Here is a 17,638-nt window from a genome sequence, read left to right as displayed (position 1 = left end):
ATATTTTTCTCTCCTCCTCTCTAGGCTAAGCCATTCTCCTCCTCCAACTCCCCAAAAGCCTCCTCCCCCATCTCTCCCTACCTCTCCTCCCCTGTCTCCCTCCTCCCCTCCCCTCTCCTCTCCCCCCTCCCCTCTCCTCTCCCTCCTCCCCTCCCCTCTCCTCTCCCTCCTCCCCTCCCCTCTCTCCCCCTCCTCCCCTCCCCTCTCCTCTCCCTCCTCCCGTCTCTCCCACCTCCCCTCTCCTCTCCCTCTACCTCCCCTCCCCTCTCCTCTCCTCTCTCCCTACCTCCCCTCCCCTCTCCTCTCCTCTCCCTCCTCCCCTCTCTCCCTACCTCCCCTCCCCTCTCCCTCTCTCCTCAGTGGACGTGGTGGAGGAGGGAGAGAGCATGGCATCGAGGAGCAGAGAGGAGATGACGGCCGCGGTGTTCCCGGTCAGGGTCTTCACCCTGGAGGTGAGGAGTGAGTGACTGACTGCCTGCCTGCCTGCCTGCCTGCCTGCCTGCCTGCCTGCCTGCCTGCACCTAACCCATTTAAATGAAAAAATGAATGCTAATTTTCGGTGTTCATTTGAATTAAGTTCAAACTAAACGTGGCTGTGCCTCTGAAGGAGGAGGAGGTGGAGGAGCAGAGGGAGGTGGAGGAGCAGAGGGAGGAGCAGGAGGTGGAGGAGGTGGAGGAGGTGGAGGAGCAGCAGCGGATGCAGGAGGCGCTGGGAGGCGCTCCTCAGGTGACGGTGCGCCGGCACCGACCCGGCGGGGACCTGACCCTGATGCTCCGCACCGCCGCCGGGCCCCTGGGGGGAGTGAACCTCAGGGTGCAGGACGGTGAGGACCCGCGCACGCACACTAGTGGTGGAGGATTGAATGATTTGTTTCCGTGACCCAGTTCGCGTGATTCAGTTCGCCAAGAGGATTCGTTCGCGAATCGTTCGTTTGTTCGTTCGTTCAAGTTTCCGGTAGCACTAACTCCACTGAGTCTGACTGACTCAGCTGAGAACCGTGTAATAGCGTGCATTACCTGATGCGATTCACCGCTACCGGAAACCAGGCTGAACGAACAAATGGTTCGCAAACGACTCCTCCCAGCTCAGTCAAGTTTCCGGTGAATCGATTCACCGGAAACTCGAATGAACTGGGAGTCGTTGTTCGCGAATCGTTTGTTCGAACCGGTTCACGAACGACCGAGCCAACACTAACGCGCGCGCGCACACACACACACACACACACACACACACACACACACACACACACACACACACACACACACACACACACACACACACACACACACACACACACACACACACACACACACAGAAACACTGAATCACAAACGCCCGCACGCACGCACGCACATACAAACGCACGCATACACACACTTTATTTATATGAACGTAAACTATAAACCCAGTTTATGTCATTTCTAAAATCTGTGTAATTCAATGCAAAGTCTGTCGTGTCGCATGTGTTCAATGTGTTGGTGTGTAGCAGATAATGTGGGCAGGAAATGGAACTCTGTACCCTTACTGTAAGATCAGAGCTGCTGCGTGTCTGACAAGCACATAACTGTCACGCAACCAGGCGCCAATGAACCTTTACACACACACACACACACACACACACACACACACACACACACACACACACACACACACACACACACACACACACACACACACACACACACACACACACACACACACACACACACACACACACAGTCAAGCACATACCTGCATGCAGCTAGAAGTTCAGTGTACCATAGGAGAACACACACACACACACACACACACACACACACACACACACACACACACACACACACACACACACACACACACACACACACACACAGTCCGCAGGTCAAGCGCTCAGAAAGCGTGGCGGTGGGCTTTCTGCACGTGTGGACGTGTAAACACACACCGCACACATGTGAATCTGTACCACGGAAAAGCTTAATGGAGGCTCACACACACACACACACACACACACACACACACACACACACACACACACACACACACACACACACACACACTCTATACCAACAATCTATACCATCAAAAGTGAACTAGGCCACTTTTTCTCCTCTTCCTCTTCCTCCTCCTCTCTCCTCCTCCTCCTCCTCCCAGGCGATGGAGGGTCTGTGTTCGACATCAGCTTCACCAGTGAAACCAGTAGCTGTCGGGTGGGATCCCAGTCTCTGCTGGTCACTCACGGTGGTCTCAGCATTCTGCTACTGTGCAAATCCCCCGCCGGTGAGTTGGACTGCATCTACATCAGAGCGCCTTGCAGGAGGTCCGTTTCTCAGAAGAAAGAGAAACAACGATATGTCTCTGTGGGTACAGTGAGGATGTTCATAGAACCAAGTGCCAGCACTAACCATCACTAGGTTAACCCATTTCCCGTAGACAACACAGAGAGCTAGGGTAAGACGCTACACAATGCTAAGGACTGTTTTTAAATGTCAGGACGCAACACACAATACGTGTGCGTACGAGACGATAGGTTACCGACCGTAGGTGATGAGGAACAAGAGAGGAGTTCGTAGTTTTTCGTTGCTCATGTGGTGATATTATCGCGTGTTTAGCATGTGAAATGTTCGTTATGTCGTCCCAGACGTGCAGAACATCTGCCAGCTGCTGTTTAGATCGGACAATGGACGCCAAGATGGCCGCCAAGAACGGCCCCAAGATGGCCGCCAAGAACGGCCCCAAGATGGGCCCCAAGAAAGGCGACAAGATGGCCCCCGCTCCAACACTGCTGACCGGAGAATGGAAGAGTCCGTGGCCATGAAGTATTTTATGGTGTGTCCGTCTGTCCATACCCAATGATGTTAATAGGGTTGGATTTGTTAGAGAAGGAGACACATCCCTCAAGGGTCCCAGTCAAGTGTTTATGTTATTCCCTCAACTTCTATGGACGACCAAAACATACAGAATTCAATCTTCTGATTTGAATTTGGACTGGACCAAATATTGGCATAGGAAATGATTGTTGATTTGTTTGTCTGTGTGTAGTACCCCGGCTGTCTGTCCCAGCAGCAGAACCTGCTCCAGGACTACCAGCGGACCGCCACGTACCAGAGGGCCTTCCTGGACAACGCGGAGGACTTTAGGGACAAGGTCTGGCCTGAAGACGCACGCACGCACGCACGCACGCACGCACGCACGCACACACGCACGCACGCACGCACGCACGCACGCACTGTGATGGAAAATCTACATGTTGTATTGTTTTGGTCTATATGAATTTAAGTTTTGTTGCTATTCTGTGTAATTTTATATAGTGTCTGCCTTCTGGGCTCCTTTTGGGTCATTTAAAGTGTGAATGTTCGAGAGTCGTGTGAAGCATTTATTGCCTGCCTGTTCCTATCTTCATGTGTTGTAAATCAGCCAATCGTAATGCTTTGATGTCCTCAACCCCCTGGCTAACGTCAACGAGACCAGAAGGTCACTCACGGCCGCCGAACCCTCAAATGACATCGGGGGGGGCTTCAATAGAAAAGATTACCATCTGGTAAACAAAGGCTGTTGGTTTTATGGGGGGGACACCCCCTCCAGATGCCAACCTCAGTGAATAAGAACTCATGACTTTAGCTACTCAGTGGACTTCTCGCCAGCGTACCTTGAGTATGAAGTAACACGCAAAGAGAAGCTCCCATCTGGGGCCCCAGATTATTGTAATGTATGCCTGTTATGTTGTTTGTTGATGCATGTTGTGATGTATCTTTGTTCGTATTTTTATTACAAATATATGACCACTAATTGTCTACAAGTATCGTGTGCTTTTTTGCATCTAAAGATCTCATCTGTCTCAGACGCAATATCTAATAGAGAAATTGCCACGACAGCACGCACGCACGCACGCACGCACGCACGCACGCACGCACGCACGCACGCACGCACGCACGCACGCACGCACGCACGCACGCACGCACGCACGCACGCACGCACGCACGCACGCACGCACGCACGCACGCACGCACGCACGCACGCACGCACGCACGCACGCACGCACGCACGCACGCACGCACGCACGCACGCACGCACGCACGCACGCACGCACGCACGCACGCACGCACGCACGCACGCACGCACGCACGCACGCACGCACGCACGCACGCACGCACGCACGCACGCACGCACGCACGCACGCACGCACGCACGCACGCACGCACGCACGCACGCACGCACGCACGCACGCACGCACGCACGCACGCACGCACGCACGCACGCACGCACGCACGCACGCACGCACGCACGCACGCACGCACGCACGCACGCACGCACGCACGCACGCACGCACGCACGCACGCACGCACGCACGCACGCACGCACGCACGCACGTATTATATAACAATGTCCCTGACCCCCCCCCCCCCCCCCCCCCCCCCCTTTAGGTGGTCCTGTGTGTGGGCGGGGGCTCCGGGATTCTGTCTTTCTTCGCAGTCCAGGCCGGAGCTAAGAGGGTCTACGCTGTCGAGACCCCCCCCATTGCCGAATACCTGAAGGTAAACCACGACAGTCCCTTGAACGCACCACACTGGTAGCCCCAGGGCGGAGTCCCTTGAACAGACCACACTGGTAGCCCCAGGGCTGAGTCCCTTGAACGCACCGCACTGGTAGTCCCAGGGCTGAGTCCCTTCAACGCACCACACTGGTAGCCCCAGGGCTGAGTCCCTTGAACGCACCACACTGGTAGTCCCAGGGCTGAGTCCCTTGAACGCACCACACTGGTAGCCCAAGGGCTGAGTCCCTTGAACGCACCACACTGGTAGTCCCAGGGCTGAGTCCCTTGAACGCACCACACTGGTAGCCCAAGGGCTGAGTCCCTTGAACGCACCACACTGGTAGTCCCAGGGCTGAGTCCCTTGAACGCACCGCACTGGTAGCCCCAGGGCTGAGTCCCTTGAACGCACCGCACTGGTAGCCCCAGGGCTGAGTCCCTTGAACGCACCACACTGGTAGCCCCAGGGCTGAGTCCCTTGAACGCACCACACTGGTAGTCCCAGGGCTGAGTCCCTTGAACGCACCACACTGGTAGCCCCAGAGCTGAGTCCCTTGAACGCACCACACTGGTAGTCCCAGGGCTGAGTCCCTTGAACGCACCACACTGGTAGTCCCAGGGCTGAGTCCCTTGAACGCACCAAACTGGTAGCCCTGTTGTTCCTCTGTGTGTGTGTGTGTGTGTGTGTGTGTGTGTGTGTGTGTGTGTGTGTGTGTGTGTGTGTGTGTGTGTGTGTGTGTGTGTGTGTGTGTGTGTGTGTGTGTGTGTGTGTGAGATTTTGTGTGTGCGTGTGGGAGGGCCCCTCAGTCGTTTTGGGTTTGGTACATTTATTTTGGCACCAGTATCACTACAAAACACACACACACACACACACACACACACACACACACACACACACACACACACACACACACACACACACACACACACACACACACACACACACACACACACACACACACACACATTAAGTTCGGGATTCTGGAGAGTTAATGGGTTGTGGTAACATCTGGTCCAGGGTTCAACCAAAGGCCAATGAGAACCCTAGTTCAGAACTCACTCACTCATCCACGCTCTCTGTAGGTCCTGCTCGGGGGTAACGGTCTCTCTCTCTGTAGGTCCTGCTCGGGGGTAACGGTCTCTCTCTCTGTAGGTCCTGCTCGGGGGTAACGGTCTCTCTCTCTGTAGGTCCTGCTCGGGGGTAACGGTCTCTCTCTCTGTAGGTCCTGCTCGGGGGTAACGGTCTCTCTCTCTGTAGGTCCTGCTCGGGGGTAACGGTCTCTCTCTCTGTAGGTCCTGCTCGGGGGTAACGGTCTCTCTCTCTGTAGGTCCTGCTCAGGGGTAACGGTCTCTCTCTCTGTAGGTCCTGCTCGGGGGTAACGGTCTCTCCGACCGTGTCACTGTGCTGGAGGGGGGGTTGGAGAAGGCGGAGCTCCCAGAGGAGGTGGACCTCATCGTCTCTGAGCCAATCGGATACCTTCTGCTGCACGAGAGGAAGCTGGACAGCTTCCTGTTGGCCAGGAAGTGGCTGAAACCCAAAGGTGGGCGGAGCCGAGACACGCAAACACCCCCCCCCCCCCCCCCCCGGCCCATGGCCTAAGACCTGTGATTTCCATGGGGACAGCGGCCATCTTGCCTTAAGGATTCATTCTCGGGCGCGTCCAACTCCCCCTGTCTTCCTCTCTGTGTCTCCTCTCCTCAGGGCTGATGTTCCCGTCCAGCGCGGAGATCCACCTGGCCCCCTTCACCGACGACCAGCTCTACATAGAGCAGCACGCACGCACCAGCTTCTGGTAGGGGAGAGAGAGAGAGAGAGAGAGAGAGAGAGAGAGAGAGAGAGAGAGAGAGAGAGAGAGAGAGAGAGAGAGAGAGAGAGAGAGAGAGGAGAGAGAGAGAGAGAGAGAGAGAGAGAGAGAGAGAGAGAGAGAGAGAGAGAGAGAGAGAGAGAGAGAGAGAAGACCAGGACTACGCACCAGCTTCTGAAAGACACACACAGAGGAACACAAACAGACACACACAGAGGAACACAAACAGACACACACAGAGACTCTGACACACACACACACACTCCTCACATGGGACCCCCCACTGAGGCGTGTGTCACTGGGCTGTGACCCTCTGTGTGTTTCTGAGTTTCCTGCTGCCTGTAAAACGCTCCAGTGGACCTAGAGCTGACTAGAGCAGAACAGACCAATGATGACACAGATGGAGAGAGAGAGAGAGGGAGAGAGGGAGAGAGGGAGAGAGAGAGGTCATTTTGACTCCTGCTGTTTGGACGGAAAACTATGAACACATTCACAAACTCTATGAACTTTTCTCGAAGAAACGAACAATATCTTTACTTAACGAAGACGATGGGGAAGGGAGGTGGAAGGATCACTGACACCATCAGTAACAATCCCCCCCCCCTCCCCCAGGCAGCAGAGGGGTTTCCATGGTATCAACCTGTGTGGGCTGCACACGGCTGCTCTCAACGAGGTCCTCAGACAGCCAATAGTGGTCAGTTTACCATCACTACTACTATACAACTAATACTAGTACTACTACTATACAACTAATACTAGTACTACTACTATACTACAAATACTAGTACTACTACTACGCTACTATCACTACTAGGGCCCGACCGATTCATCGGCCTGCCGATTTAATCGGCCGATTATAGCCTTTTTTTTAATAATCGGCATCGGCCAAAAAGACGCCGAGGCGATTACAACCGTTTTTTTTTTTTTTTTTTTATTATTTTTTTTTTTTAATGTTATTGCGCTTAGTATCCTGCAGATTGCGCTCCTACTCGCCTAGCTAACTAACAACTTTAGCTGGAGTAAAAAAGAGGAGATTGAATTTTACCGTACAACATGAAAGCACGCTCTCTCAGGCAGCTGCGCGCTCACCTCACCAATGTACACAAGACGCGTTGTTTGAGCATGTTGTGCCTGTTTTTCTTTTGGTCCCAGGCCATGTTAATTTGTTATACTGTAGACTCTAAAGGTGAGACCATACTGCTCAGCACGCACGTATTAGTCACTGCTCACGAGCGCAGCACATTGGGAGTTAGTTATTTATTTTACATTTTACATTACACTCATTTTTGACTGTAAATGTATTCTAAAACACTCAAAGGTTCTGCATTCAATTCACATATTCGTCAAAAGTGTTTGAAGTATATTTAAGGTATCAAAAACGACGTTTTATATGCTTTTTTTTTTCTTTTTTTTAATCGGCCGATTAAATCGTAATCGTAATTTTTCTCTGAAAATAATCGGCAACGGCACTCAAAAATCAATATCGGTCGGGCCCTAATCACTACCACACTACTATCAATACTACACTGCTATCACTACCACATTGCTATCACTACCACACTGCTATCACTACCACACTGCTATCACTACCACACTGCTATCACTACCACACTGCTATCACTACTACACTGCTATCACTACCACACTGCTATCACTACCACACTGCTATAACTACAACACTACTATCACTACTACACTACTATCACTACTACACTATTATCAGTACCGAATTACTATCACTACTACACTGCTATCAGTACTACATTACCACTAGTACACTACTATCACCACTACACTGCTATCACTACTACTAATACAATCTTCTTCTTTCCAGGACACCTTCGACATGGCCGCTCTGATGGCGAGCTCGGCTAGACACCGTTTAGACTTCATCAAGGACCGGGAGGAGAGTCTGCACCGGTGAGAGGGGGAGGAGGGGGGAGGAGAGTCTGCACCGGTGAGAGGGGGAGGGGGGGGAGGAGGGGGAGGAGAGTCTGTACAGGTGAGGGGGGGAGGAGAGTCTGTACAGGTGAGGGGGGGAGGAGGGGGGAGGAGAGTCTGTACAGGTGAGGGGGGGAGGAGGGGGGGAGGAGAGTCTGTACAGGTGAGGGGGGGAGGAGGGGGGGAGGAGAGTCTGTACAGGTGAGGGGGGGAGGAGGGGGGAGGAGAGTCTGTACAGGTGAGGGGGGGAGGAGGGGGGGAGGAGAGTCTGTACAGGTGATGGGGGGAGGAGGAGGGGAGGAGAGTCTGTACAGGTGAGGGGGGGAGGAGGGGGGGAGGAGAGTCTGTACAGGTGAGGGGGGGAGGAGGGGGGGAGGAGAGTCTGTACAGGTGAGGGGGGGAGGGGGGGGGAGGAGAGTCTGCAACGGTGAGGGGGGGAGGAGGGGGGAGGAGAGTCTGCACCGGTGAGGGGGGGAGGAGGGGGGAGGAGAGTCTGCACCGGTGAGGAGGGGAGGAGGGAGATGGGACCACTTCTGACCAGCCTGATGCTTACTTACATTTGACCTGTCTGTGTGTGTACCTGTCTGTGTGCGTACCTGTCTGTGTGTATGTCTGTCTGCGTGTCTGTGTGTGTACCTGTCTACGTGTGTGTCTGTCTGTCTGTGTGTGTGTCTGTTTTTTTCTGTGTGTGTACCTGTCTGTGTGTGTGTCTGTGTGTATGTCTGTCTGTGTGTTTGTCTGTGTGTGTACCTGTCTGTGTGTATGTCTGTCTGTGTGTGTGTGTACCTGTCTGTGTGTGTACCTGTCTGTGTGCGTACCTGTCTGTGTGTATGTCTGTCTGTGTGTCTGTGTGTGTACCTGTCTACGTGTGTGTCTGTGTGTATGTCTGTCTGTGTGTTTGTCTGTGAGTGTACCTGTCTGTGTGTGTTTGTGTACCTGTCTGTGTCTGTCTCTGTGTGTAACTGTCTGTGTGTGTCTGTCTCTGTGTGTCTGTCTGTGTGTACCTGTCTGTGTGTCTGTCTCTGTGTACCTGTCTGCGTGTGTCTGTCTCTTTGTGTACCTGTCTGTGTGTGTCTCTGTCTGTGTGTGTCTCTGTCTGTGTGTGTCTCTGTCTGTGTGCGTGGCTGTCTGTGTGCGTGTCTGTGTGTGTCTGTCTGTGTGCGTGCCTGTCCTCAGGATAGAGATCCCCTTCGTGTTCCGGCTGCTCCAGTCCGGTCTGGTCCACGGCCTCGCCTTCTGGTTCGACGTGGCCTTCACAGGCTCCAGGTGAGGCCCCGCCCCCAACTCCTGCTCCTCCTGTTGACCAATCACAGCCCTCCTCCTCCTCCTGACCAATCAAAGCCTTCCTCCTCCTCCGGTTGACCAATCACAGCCCTCCTCCTCCTCCTGACCAATAACAGCCCTCCTCCTCCTCCTGACCAATCAAAGCCCTCCTCCTCCTCCGGTTGACCAATCACAGCCCTCCTCCTCCTCCTGACCAATCACAGCCCTTTCCCTCCCCCTGACCAATCACAGCCCTCCTCCTGACCAATCACAGCCCTCCTCCTCCCCCTGACCAATCACAGCCCACATCCTCCTCCTGACCATTCACAGCCCTCCTCCTCCTCCTGACCAATCACAGCCCTCCTCCTCCTCCTGACCTATCAAAGCCCTCCTCCTCCTCCTCCTGACCAATCAAAGCCCTCCTCCTCCTCCGGTTGACCAATCACAGCCCTCCTCCTCCTAATGACCAATCACAGCCCTTTCCCTCCCCCTGACCAATCACAGCCCTCCTCCTGACCAATCACAGCCCTCCTCCTCCCCCTGACCAATCACAGCCCACCTCCTCCTCCTGACCATTCACAGCCCTCCTCCTCCTCCGGTTGACAAATCAAAGCCCTCCTCCTCCTCCTGACCAATCACAGCCCTCCTCCTCCTCCTGACCAATCAAAACCCTCCTCCTCCTCCGGTTGACCAATCAAATCCCTCCTCTTCCTCCTGACCAATCGCAGCCCTCCTCCTCCTCCGGTTGACCAATCACAGCCCTCCTCCTCCTCCTGACCAATCAAAGCCCTCCTCCTCCTCCTGACCAATCAAAGCCCTCCTCCTCCTCCTCCGGTTGAACAATCAAATCCCTCCTCCTCCTCCTGACCAATCAAAGCCCTCCTCCTCCTCCGGTTGACCAATCAAATCCCTCCTCCTCCTCCTGACCAATCGCAGCCCTCCTCCTCCTCCGGTTGACCAATCACAGCCCTCCTCCTCCTCCTGACCAATCAAAGCCCTCCTCCTCCTCCTGACCAATCAAAGCCCTCCTCCTCCTCCTCCGGTTGACCAATCAAATCCCTCCTCCTCCTCCTGACCAATCACAGCCCTCCTCCTCCTCCGGTTGACCAATCACAGCCCTCCTCCTCCTCCGGTTGACCAATCACATGTCACAGCTGGGAGCCTTTTGTCCGCTCTGCCCGTCTCTCTGCCCCCCCGTCTGTCTCTCTGCCCCCCTGCCTGTCTCTCTGCCCCCTGTCTGTCTCTCTGCCCCCCCCAGCTCTACGGTGTGGCTGTCCACTGCCCCCACTGAACCCCTGACCCAGTGGTACCAGGTGCGCTGCCTGCTGCAGACGCCGCTGTTCGCCAAGCTGGGCCAGACGCTGTCGGGCACCGTGCTGATGACCACCAACCAGAGGTAGCTGCTAGCTAGCCATTAGCGGTAGCCGCTAGCTAGAGTTTTAGCTATCCATGACCACCAACCAGAGGTAGCCGCTAGCTAGCTGCTAGCCGCTTGCCGTAGCCGCTAGCTACAGTTATAGCTATCAATGACAATCAACCAGAGGTATGCTAGCTAACTGCTAGCTGTAGCTACTACCTGTAGCCGCTAGCTGTAGCCTCTAACTGTAGCCTCTAGCTGTAGCTGTAGCCAGCTGTAGCCAGCTGTCGCTGGCTACAGTTATAGCTATCAATGACCACCCACTAGATGAACGGCCGTGGGTAGCGGACCTGCAGTGCTAGCTAGCTATAGCCGCTAGCTGTAGCCGCTAGCTGTATCCAATAGCTTTAACAAATTGCTGTAGCCACTAGCAACAGATATAGCTATCAAGGTCCTCCATCCAGAGGTACGGCGGGCGGTCACAGACACACTGTGTCAGCTAGCTGTAGCCGCTAGCTACAGTTAGAGCTACAGTAGCCGCGTTTACATGGCAGATCTATGCCGTATAGATTTCTATGCGGCATAGATCTGTTCCTAAAATGTGTTCCGAATGTACTGTATACATGGCAGTAACAAAAGTGTCTGTTATGTCTCTCGCGCACACCTGACACGTCTCTGGACCGGCGGCGACATAATGGATGTCTTATCACTATCGGGGATTTTAAATTTGATTTTAATGAAAGCACAGCAGGAGAGAGCTTTTCTCTGCCTGCTCCTTCAATTAAGAAGGAGGAGGACAGCGCAGCAACGTCAATTTCTCGTCAGATCTTTATATTTACCCTATGCTCTGCCGCAAACAAGAGGAATTTGAATGCGAGTCCGCAGCCAAGACTGATGGGAGAGAGTGGTCTTACGGGAATTTAGTGACCAGGAATCCTCGAAGGTCCAATTGCTCACTACTGCAGCTGCCATCTCTCTAAGTTAAGAAGTATTTTAACGTTCAGCCTGCAAAAGTACTAGTAGTAGCCTACTCATTTACAGTTATCTCGGACGCGCGCGGACACCTCATTAATAAACACCCATGTCCCGTCGCTTAGCAACCGGACACGCTTACCGGACTACTTTTACGGAGTGATAACAAAGACGTGAATCAGGCAATAAATCCACTTTCCTTGACAGCGGTGAAGTTCGGTGTGCTTAAAAGTACCGACGGAGCTCAGTGAACTACTGCGGCTGCTCTAAGTTAAACCCCAATCTATGCGGAATAAGTGTATACATGGCGATTTAAAACGGACTACACCACCTCTTCTATTCGGCATAGAATCTATGCCGAACAGATAATTGTATTCCGAATGAGGCGTATACATGACCATTTTCTATGCCGCATAGAAATGTATGCGGCATAGATGTGTCCATGTAAACGCGGCTAGTTAGAGCTACATATAGAGCTACATATAGAGCTACATATAGAGCTACATATAGAGCTACAGTCAGAGCTACATATAGAGCTACATATAGAGCTACAGTTAGAGCTACAGTCAGAGCTACAGTCAGAGCCACAGTCAGAGCCACAGTCAGAGCCACAGTCAGAGCTACAGTCAGAGCTACAGTCAGAGCTACAGTCAGAGCTACAGTTAGAGCTACAGTTAGAGCTACATATAGAGCTACAGTCAGAGCTACAGTTAGAGCTACATATAGAGCTACAGTTAGAGCTACAGTCAGAGCTACAGTTAGAGCTACAGTTAGAGCCACAGTTAGAGCCACAGTCAGAGCTACAGTCAGAGCTACAGTCAGAGCTACAGTTAGAGCTACAGTTAGAGCCAGATTGATGCCAGTTCTGAGAACTGTGCTAAATCCAAATCCCTGGATGGAATTGATATCCCGAAAGAACGGGGCTCGAAAGCACAGAGCTAACCTAGCTAACCTAGGAATGTCATTAATTATGTTGCAAATGCTTGTTATTTCATGTTTTAGACACAGCTACGACATCCACATCACAGCGACCGTAGACCAGTCCGGGTTTAGATCGGGGAACCTCCTGGACCTTAAAAACCCTTTCTTTAGGTCAGTCCGTCGCTCTGTCATGTTAATCCACTCTCAGGATGTTAATGTTGATGTTATTTTACTGTGATAGGCCCAAGGTCCTTTAGGTTTATACTTTTACATAGTTTCAGTATTGATTATCATTCTAACCTTAACATGGCAGCCTGGTCAATGTTGAACTGGGTTTGGTAATATGTATCCTTAAATAGTAACAAGCTCACAAACTCAATGAAATTAACAAACTAAAAAAAAGGGCCGTTTTAAGAATACCTACTGGTCTTGAAACGCACCGTTACGTCACATAGCAATTAACCTGCATAGGAGCATTGGGATCTTAGCAATTAAGTAATTCAGATAGTGACGTTTTTTCAGTATTTGTAGTTTTCCATCATTTCCATTGGCCAGGGTTAAGGTGTATGTTTACCACCATTTACCATTACACAGACGGACTCGTCCAACTCTTGGGTCAGCAAGCCCAAAACTAACCCTAACACACAAACTTGTCTTTTTATGTCGTCTTATTTTAAATCACTGATTTGTAAGTGTATTTATTTTATTTTATATTTAGTTAAAGGGACTCTCACCTTTGTTGCATTTGAGAATTACAGCACATTCAAATCATCCCGCCTTCCTCCAATGCCCCACCCCCTAAAGGTACGGCCACACCAACCGCGTTGCTCGCGTTAGGGGCGTTGAAAATCGGCATTTTTGCATAGGGAACCATTGGTCTAGGCGCGGTACACGCGTTGAAGCGTTGAAGCGTTGCGTTGGGGGCGTTAGGCGCGGCAGTTGCACGTAATTACGCACGTAAACGCAGTAACGCGCCCAACGCACCAACGCCCGGAGTTCAGAAAATTGAACTTTCAACGCTCCAACGCGTGACGCTTAGCCGCGGTAGCCAATCAGCGTGGAGCTTGACCCGACGTCACTGGCAGAGAGTAGTGAGCTTGCACAGAAGCATACGGCCGACATCTTTCTTTTTTCTTCTGGGTGGAAATAGTAACATAGTTACGCCATTAAATGCGTTTATGGAAACATTTCTAGCGAGAAATGTGCATTTTACTTTCATAATGTTCGCTCAGTGAATGTGAAGGATGTTTGGTTTGATAGTTATGACGAAGAGGGAACGCTCCGTTCACTTGCATGGACAATGGACTCATCTAGCTGCGTTGGCGCGTTGACGCGTTGGAGCGTTGAACCACCACACACTGGTCAAGCGTCAGGTTAGGCGCGGTACTCGCGTTGTCCAACGCGAGTAACGCGGTTGGTGTGGCCGCACCATAAGCGTTAGTACAAAACTAAGCGTTATTACAAAAGTAATACAAAAGTAGTAGAGTACAAAAGTTCTAGACTCCCATGGGTTGTGTTTAGACTCCCATGGGTTGTGTTTAGACTCCCAGGGGTCATAATATCTACCAGGGGTCTAGTAAACAAGAAATTTAGCAGGTGGCTCACTGTAATTTTATGGGCTTCGTGTGATACCGTTTTGAGGCCCCATGTTGAAGGACAGTGGTCCCACTGAGTATAAGAAAGGTGTATGAGCATTACAAACAGAGTAGCGGGACAACGTAGCGTCTGAGGCCGAAATGGGTCCCCTAATCGGACTGAATGGTGCGGTTGTTTGCCAACGGTCTGGAGGTCTTCCTGGAGCTCCAGATTAGCGGGACAACGTCCCGTAATCGGACTGAGTGGTGCGGTTGGGTGCCAACGGTCTGGAGGTCTTCCTGGAGCTCCAGAGTAGCGGGACAACTTTGCGTCTGAGTCCGAAACGGGTCCCCTAATCGGACTGAGTTGTGCGGTTGGTTGCCAACGGTCTGGAGGTCCTGAGAATCATCCAGGGGAGCGGGACCACTTGGCTTCTGAGGCCGAATCGGGTCCCCTTGTCGGACTGAATGGTGCAGTTGGTGGCCAACAGTCTGGAGGTCTTCCTGAGGCTCCAGAGGAGGGTAACTCTGTGAGTCTGAGTCCGAGATGAGTCCCCTAATCGGACTGAATGGTGCAGTTTCAGTACGCCGTGGACCATTTTGGTCTGCCATCGTCAGTCGCTACGGTCGCTACGCGCTACTGTCTGCCGTGGAATCAAAACAAACCCTCTAGTTGAGGACGCGCCTTGATGACGCGGGCCCGAATGCGCCACAAGAAGCAGACGGAAAACCTTATATATCCATTAGGGGTGTAACGGTACACAACAGTCACGGTTCGGTACGTACCTCGGTTTTGAAGTCACGGTACGGTACAGGACGGTTCGGTTCATAGTTATGGTGAAAAAACAGATTGCTTGACAGAACGAACATAAGTTTAATAGTAACGAATTAAACACAACAGTTTTAGCTGTCAGTATGAAACATACAAATAAAATGTGTAACAAATATAAAAAAAATACTGCAGCAATTCTCCAATAACCCTAACATAAAATTTATGAAAAATCCAGAGTTAATGCTCAGTCTAGGCTCTTTAAGCTGGTATGTAAACAAAGAGTATGTAAACTTTAAGGGTTTAAAGAAAATATTCCTGCAGCTCTCTAAAGCTCTGAAGTTCTCATAAATATAAATCATTAAATAAAAGTGCAACTGCAGCCTTAACTTAAATCACAGCTTATGTATTTTATAATCTATTGGTGTTTTCATTGCCTCTCGTAGGTCAGAGGCAATGAAAACACCAATAGACCTGGTGATGGCATTTGCCCGTTCTGAATTCCCAGACAGGTGTAGGGGTTGATTAAATAGTGTAGGGAGCTGGGTTTGAACGGTTTGAACAACTTTTTTTCATTTCGCAGCGGTGACAGTAACAGCTGGATGGTGCTGTCACGTTAAAATTGTAACGGGGGCGAACATTTTGTGCATGTTCGATGTGTTTTCCATTTGCATAGACGATCGCGGTTGAACAATGTCTGCACACAGCTTTCGACTTGTCCACTCGTCTTTCCCCATTGTGATAATTAACCTGGAATCCAAAGTTCTCCCACACTTGGGATTTAAATGACAGGGGGGCATCTTCAAGCTCCGGTTTTCTGTTCTCGCTCGCCATGCAGTTCGCTCTCAGTTCGCTAGTAGACATCAATCCACACACAGTCGCGATCGCGCTCTGCTACTGCTACTACGCGGAGGTCGCGCACGTGCGAGCCGAGCCTAATAAGGCTAAACGGTCCGGGGGGAACTCCGACTTCAAGTTTTAAGTTCCGCACCGCAAAACAAGCCTTTACATTCGCCATATTAACGCTATGTACGCCACATTTATGGACCGCGGTACACCTCTGTAACCGCACCGAAGTGCCTGTACCGTGACGGTTCGGTTCAAATACGTGTACCGTTACACCCCTAATATCCATGCAGCAAACAGACAGGTCTGTCGGCCAATAAGGTCCTTCGGTCCGAAGAATTTTATTGGTTGAAGTTTTCACTAAATATTATGAGAGTAAAATAATTGTTTGTTTTTACTCCTGGTGGGTCTGTCTTGCATATTAGAGTGTTATTACCTTATTAATACCAATTTAACCTTATCCAAAAAAAGTGTAAAAATGCAACAAAGGTGAGAGTCCCTTTAATGTGCTATGTACAGCACTTTGGGCAGTACGAGCTGTGTTTTAAATGTGCTCTATAAATAATCTTTACTACTTACTTACTAACTCTCAGTGTCTTGTGTGTGCAGAATGCCGACCTGGCTCCACGGCTAGAAGGTCCATAATGGACCACCTCAGCAGATCCCACCTTCTACATCTAGAATCCACCAAGACAAAATGTACCCCTGTTCCATACACATTATAATGCTGTATCAACACATTGGTGGAATAGCATTATTTTCAAAATAAAGCACAACTAAGGATTTTTATCCGATTTCAATTATTGTTCCCCTTAGCTGATTGTATTTGACTCACATGTTGCAGTTAAAATAAAGAACAATAAATTATTTTATCCAATTATCGTTATTGCACCCTTGAGTTTATTTTATTTTTATTTTACCAGGAATAATCCCATTGATATTCAGAATCTCTTTTACAAGCAAGTTGATGTATTTGGCCCCCTTTAAATACATGTATGAATGATCATTAATTTATTGTCTGTTCACGGTGAGTAAATGTTCTCGTGGTGGAATATATCACCATAGGGGGACACAAAAAATAGCAATAAAATGTTTAGAAATACACAACACTAACTACATACTAAAATGTTAAACAATACACAGTACCTAAACTCATTAAAACGTATTAAATTTCATTAAAACCAATTAAAGCTCTAGCTGCTGTCTCATATCTCATCACAGGGGGGCGCTCAACACACCCGAAATGTTTTAATACTACAAAATACTAAGAGTGTCTTTCTGAATTGTTTCTTTAATAAACGTATTCAAACTTATTAAAAACTAATTAAAACGTATTCAAACCAATGAAAGCTATAGCTGCGGTCTCTTATTTCACCAGAGGGTGCACCACACCAGTGACGGACTGGGATTAAAAACGGCCCCGGCATTTTCACCACCAGCGGCCCACACGGGGACGCGCACGCACGACGGTGAAGTTAGCATTTGTGGATTTAGCGATAACTCAGTTTATAAGCTGTTAATAACGTTTTTATCGAACCATTAACCCATCGAGAACAGCATGGGTGGATTACGGGCACACCGGGCACATGTTACGACGTTGCTTTAAGTCTTTTTTATTTGTGGTTGAAAGCGGTGCATTCGAAATTCGTTCAAATCGCCAAAAATTGCATCAATTATATATA

General features: G+C 50.7%; 1 protein-coding gene across 1 annotated transcript; it reads left to right on the top strand.

The window, feature by feature from the left end:
* The first annotated feature begins 665 nt into the window (after nucleotides 1-665).
* Nucleotides 666-17,355, top strand: LOC130386218 (histone-arginine methyltransferase CARM1-like). The gene is made up of 13 exons (XM_056595015.1): nucleotides 666-824; nucleotides 2,132-2,257; nucleotides 2,619-2,806; nucleotides 3,020-3,124; nucleotides 4,402-4,512; nucleotides 5,872-6,049; nucleotides 6,211-6,301; nucleotides 6,926-7,007; nucleotides 8,148-8,233; nucleotides 9,431-9,520; nucleotides 10,776-10,913; nucleotides 12,849-12,938; nucleotides 16,566-17,355. Exons 1-13 carry the CDS (start codon nucleotides 698-700, stop codon nucleotides 16,588-16,590), a joined length of 1,437 nt encoding a protein of 478 aa, XP_056450990.1. The 5' UTR covers nucleotides 666-697; the 3' UTR covers nucleotides 16,591-17,355.
* The last annotated feature ends 283 nt before the right edge of the window (nucleotides 17,356-17,638 follow it).

This window comes from Gadus chalcogrammus, chromosome 7, assembly GCF_026213295.1.
Source record: "Gadus chalcogrammus isolate NIFS_2021 chromosome 7, NIFS_Gcha_1.0, whole genome shotgun sequence".
Classification (NCBI taxonomy): Eukaryota; Metazoa; Chordata; class Actinopteri; order Gadiformes; family Gadidae; genus Gadus; species Gadus chalcogrammus.
Note: the sequence above shows the minus strand (reverse complement) of the source record. Positions and strands in the feature narration are given on the sequence as shown.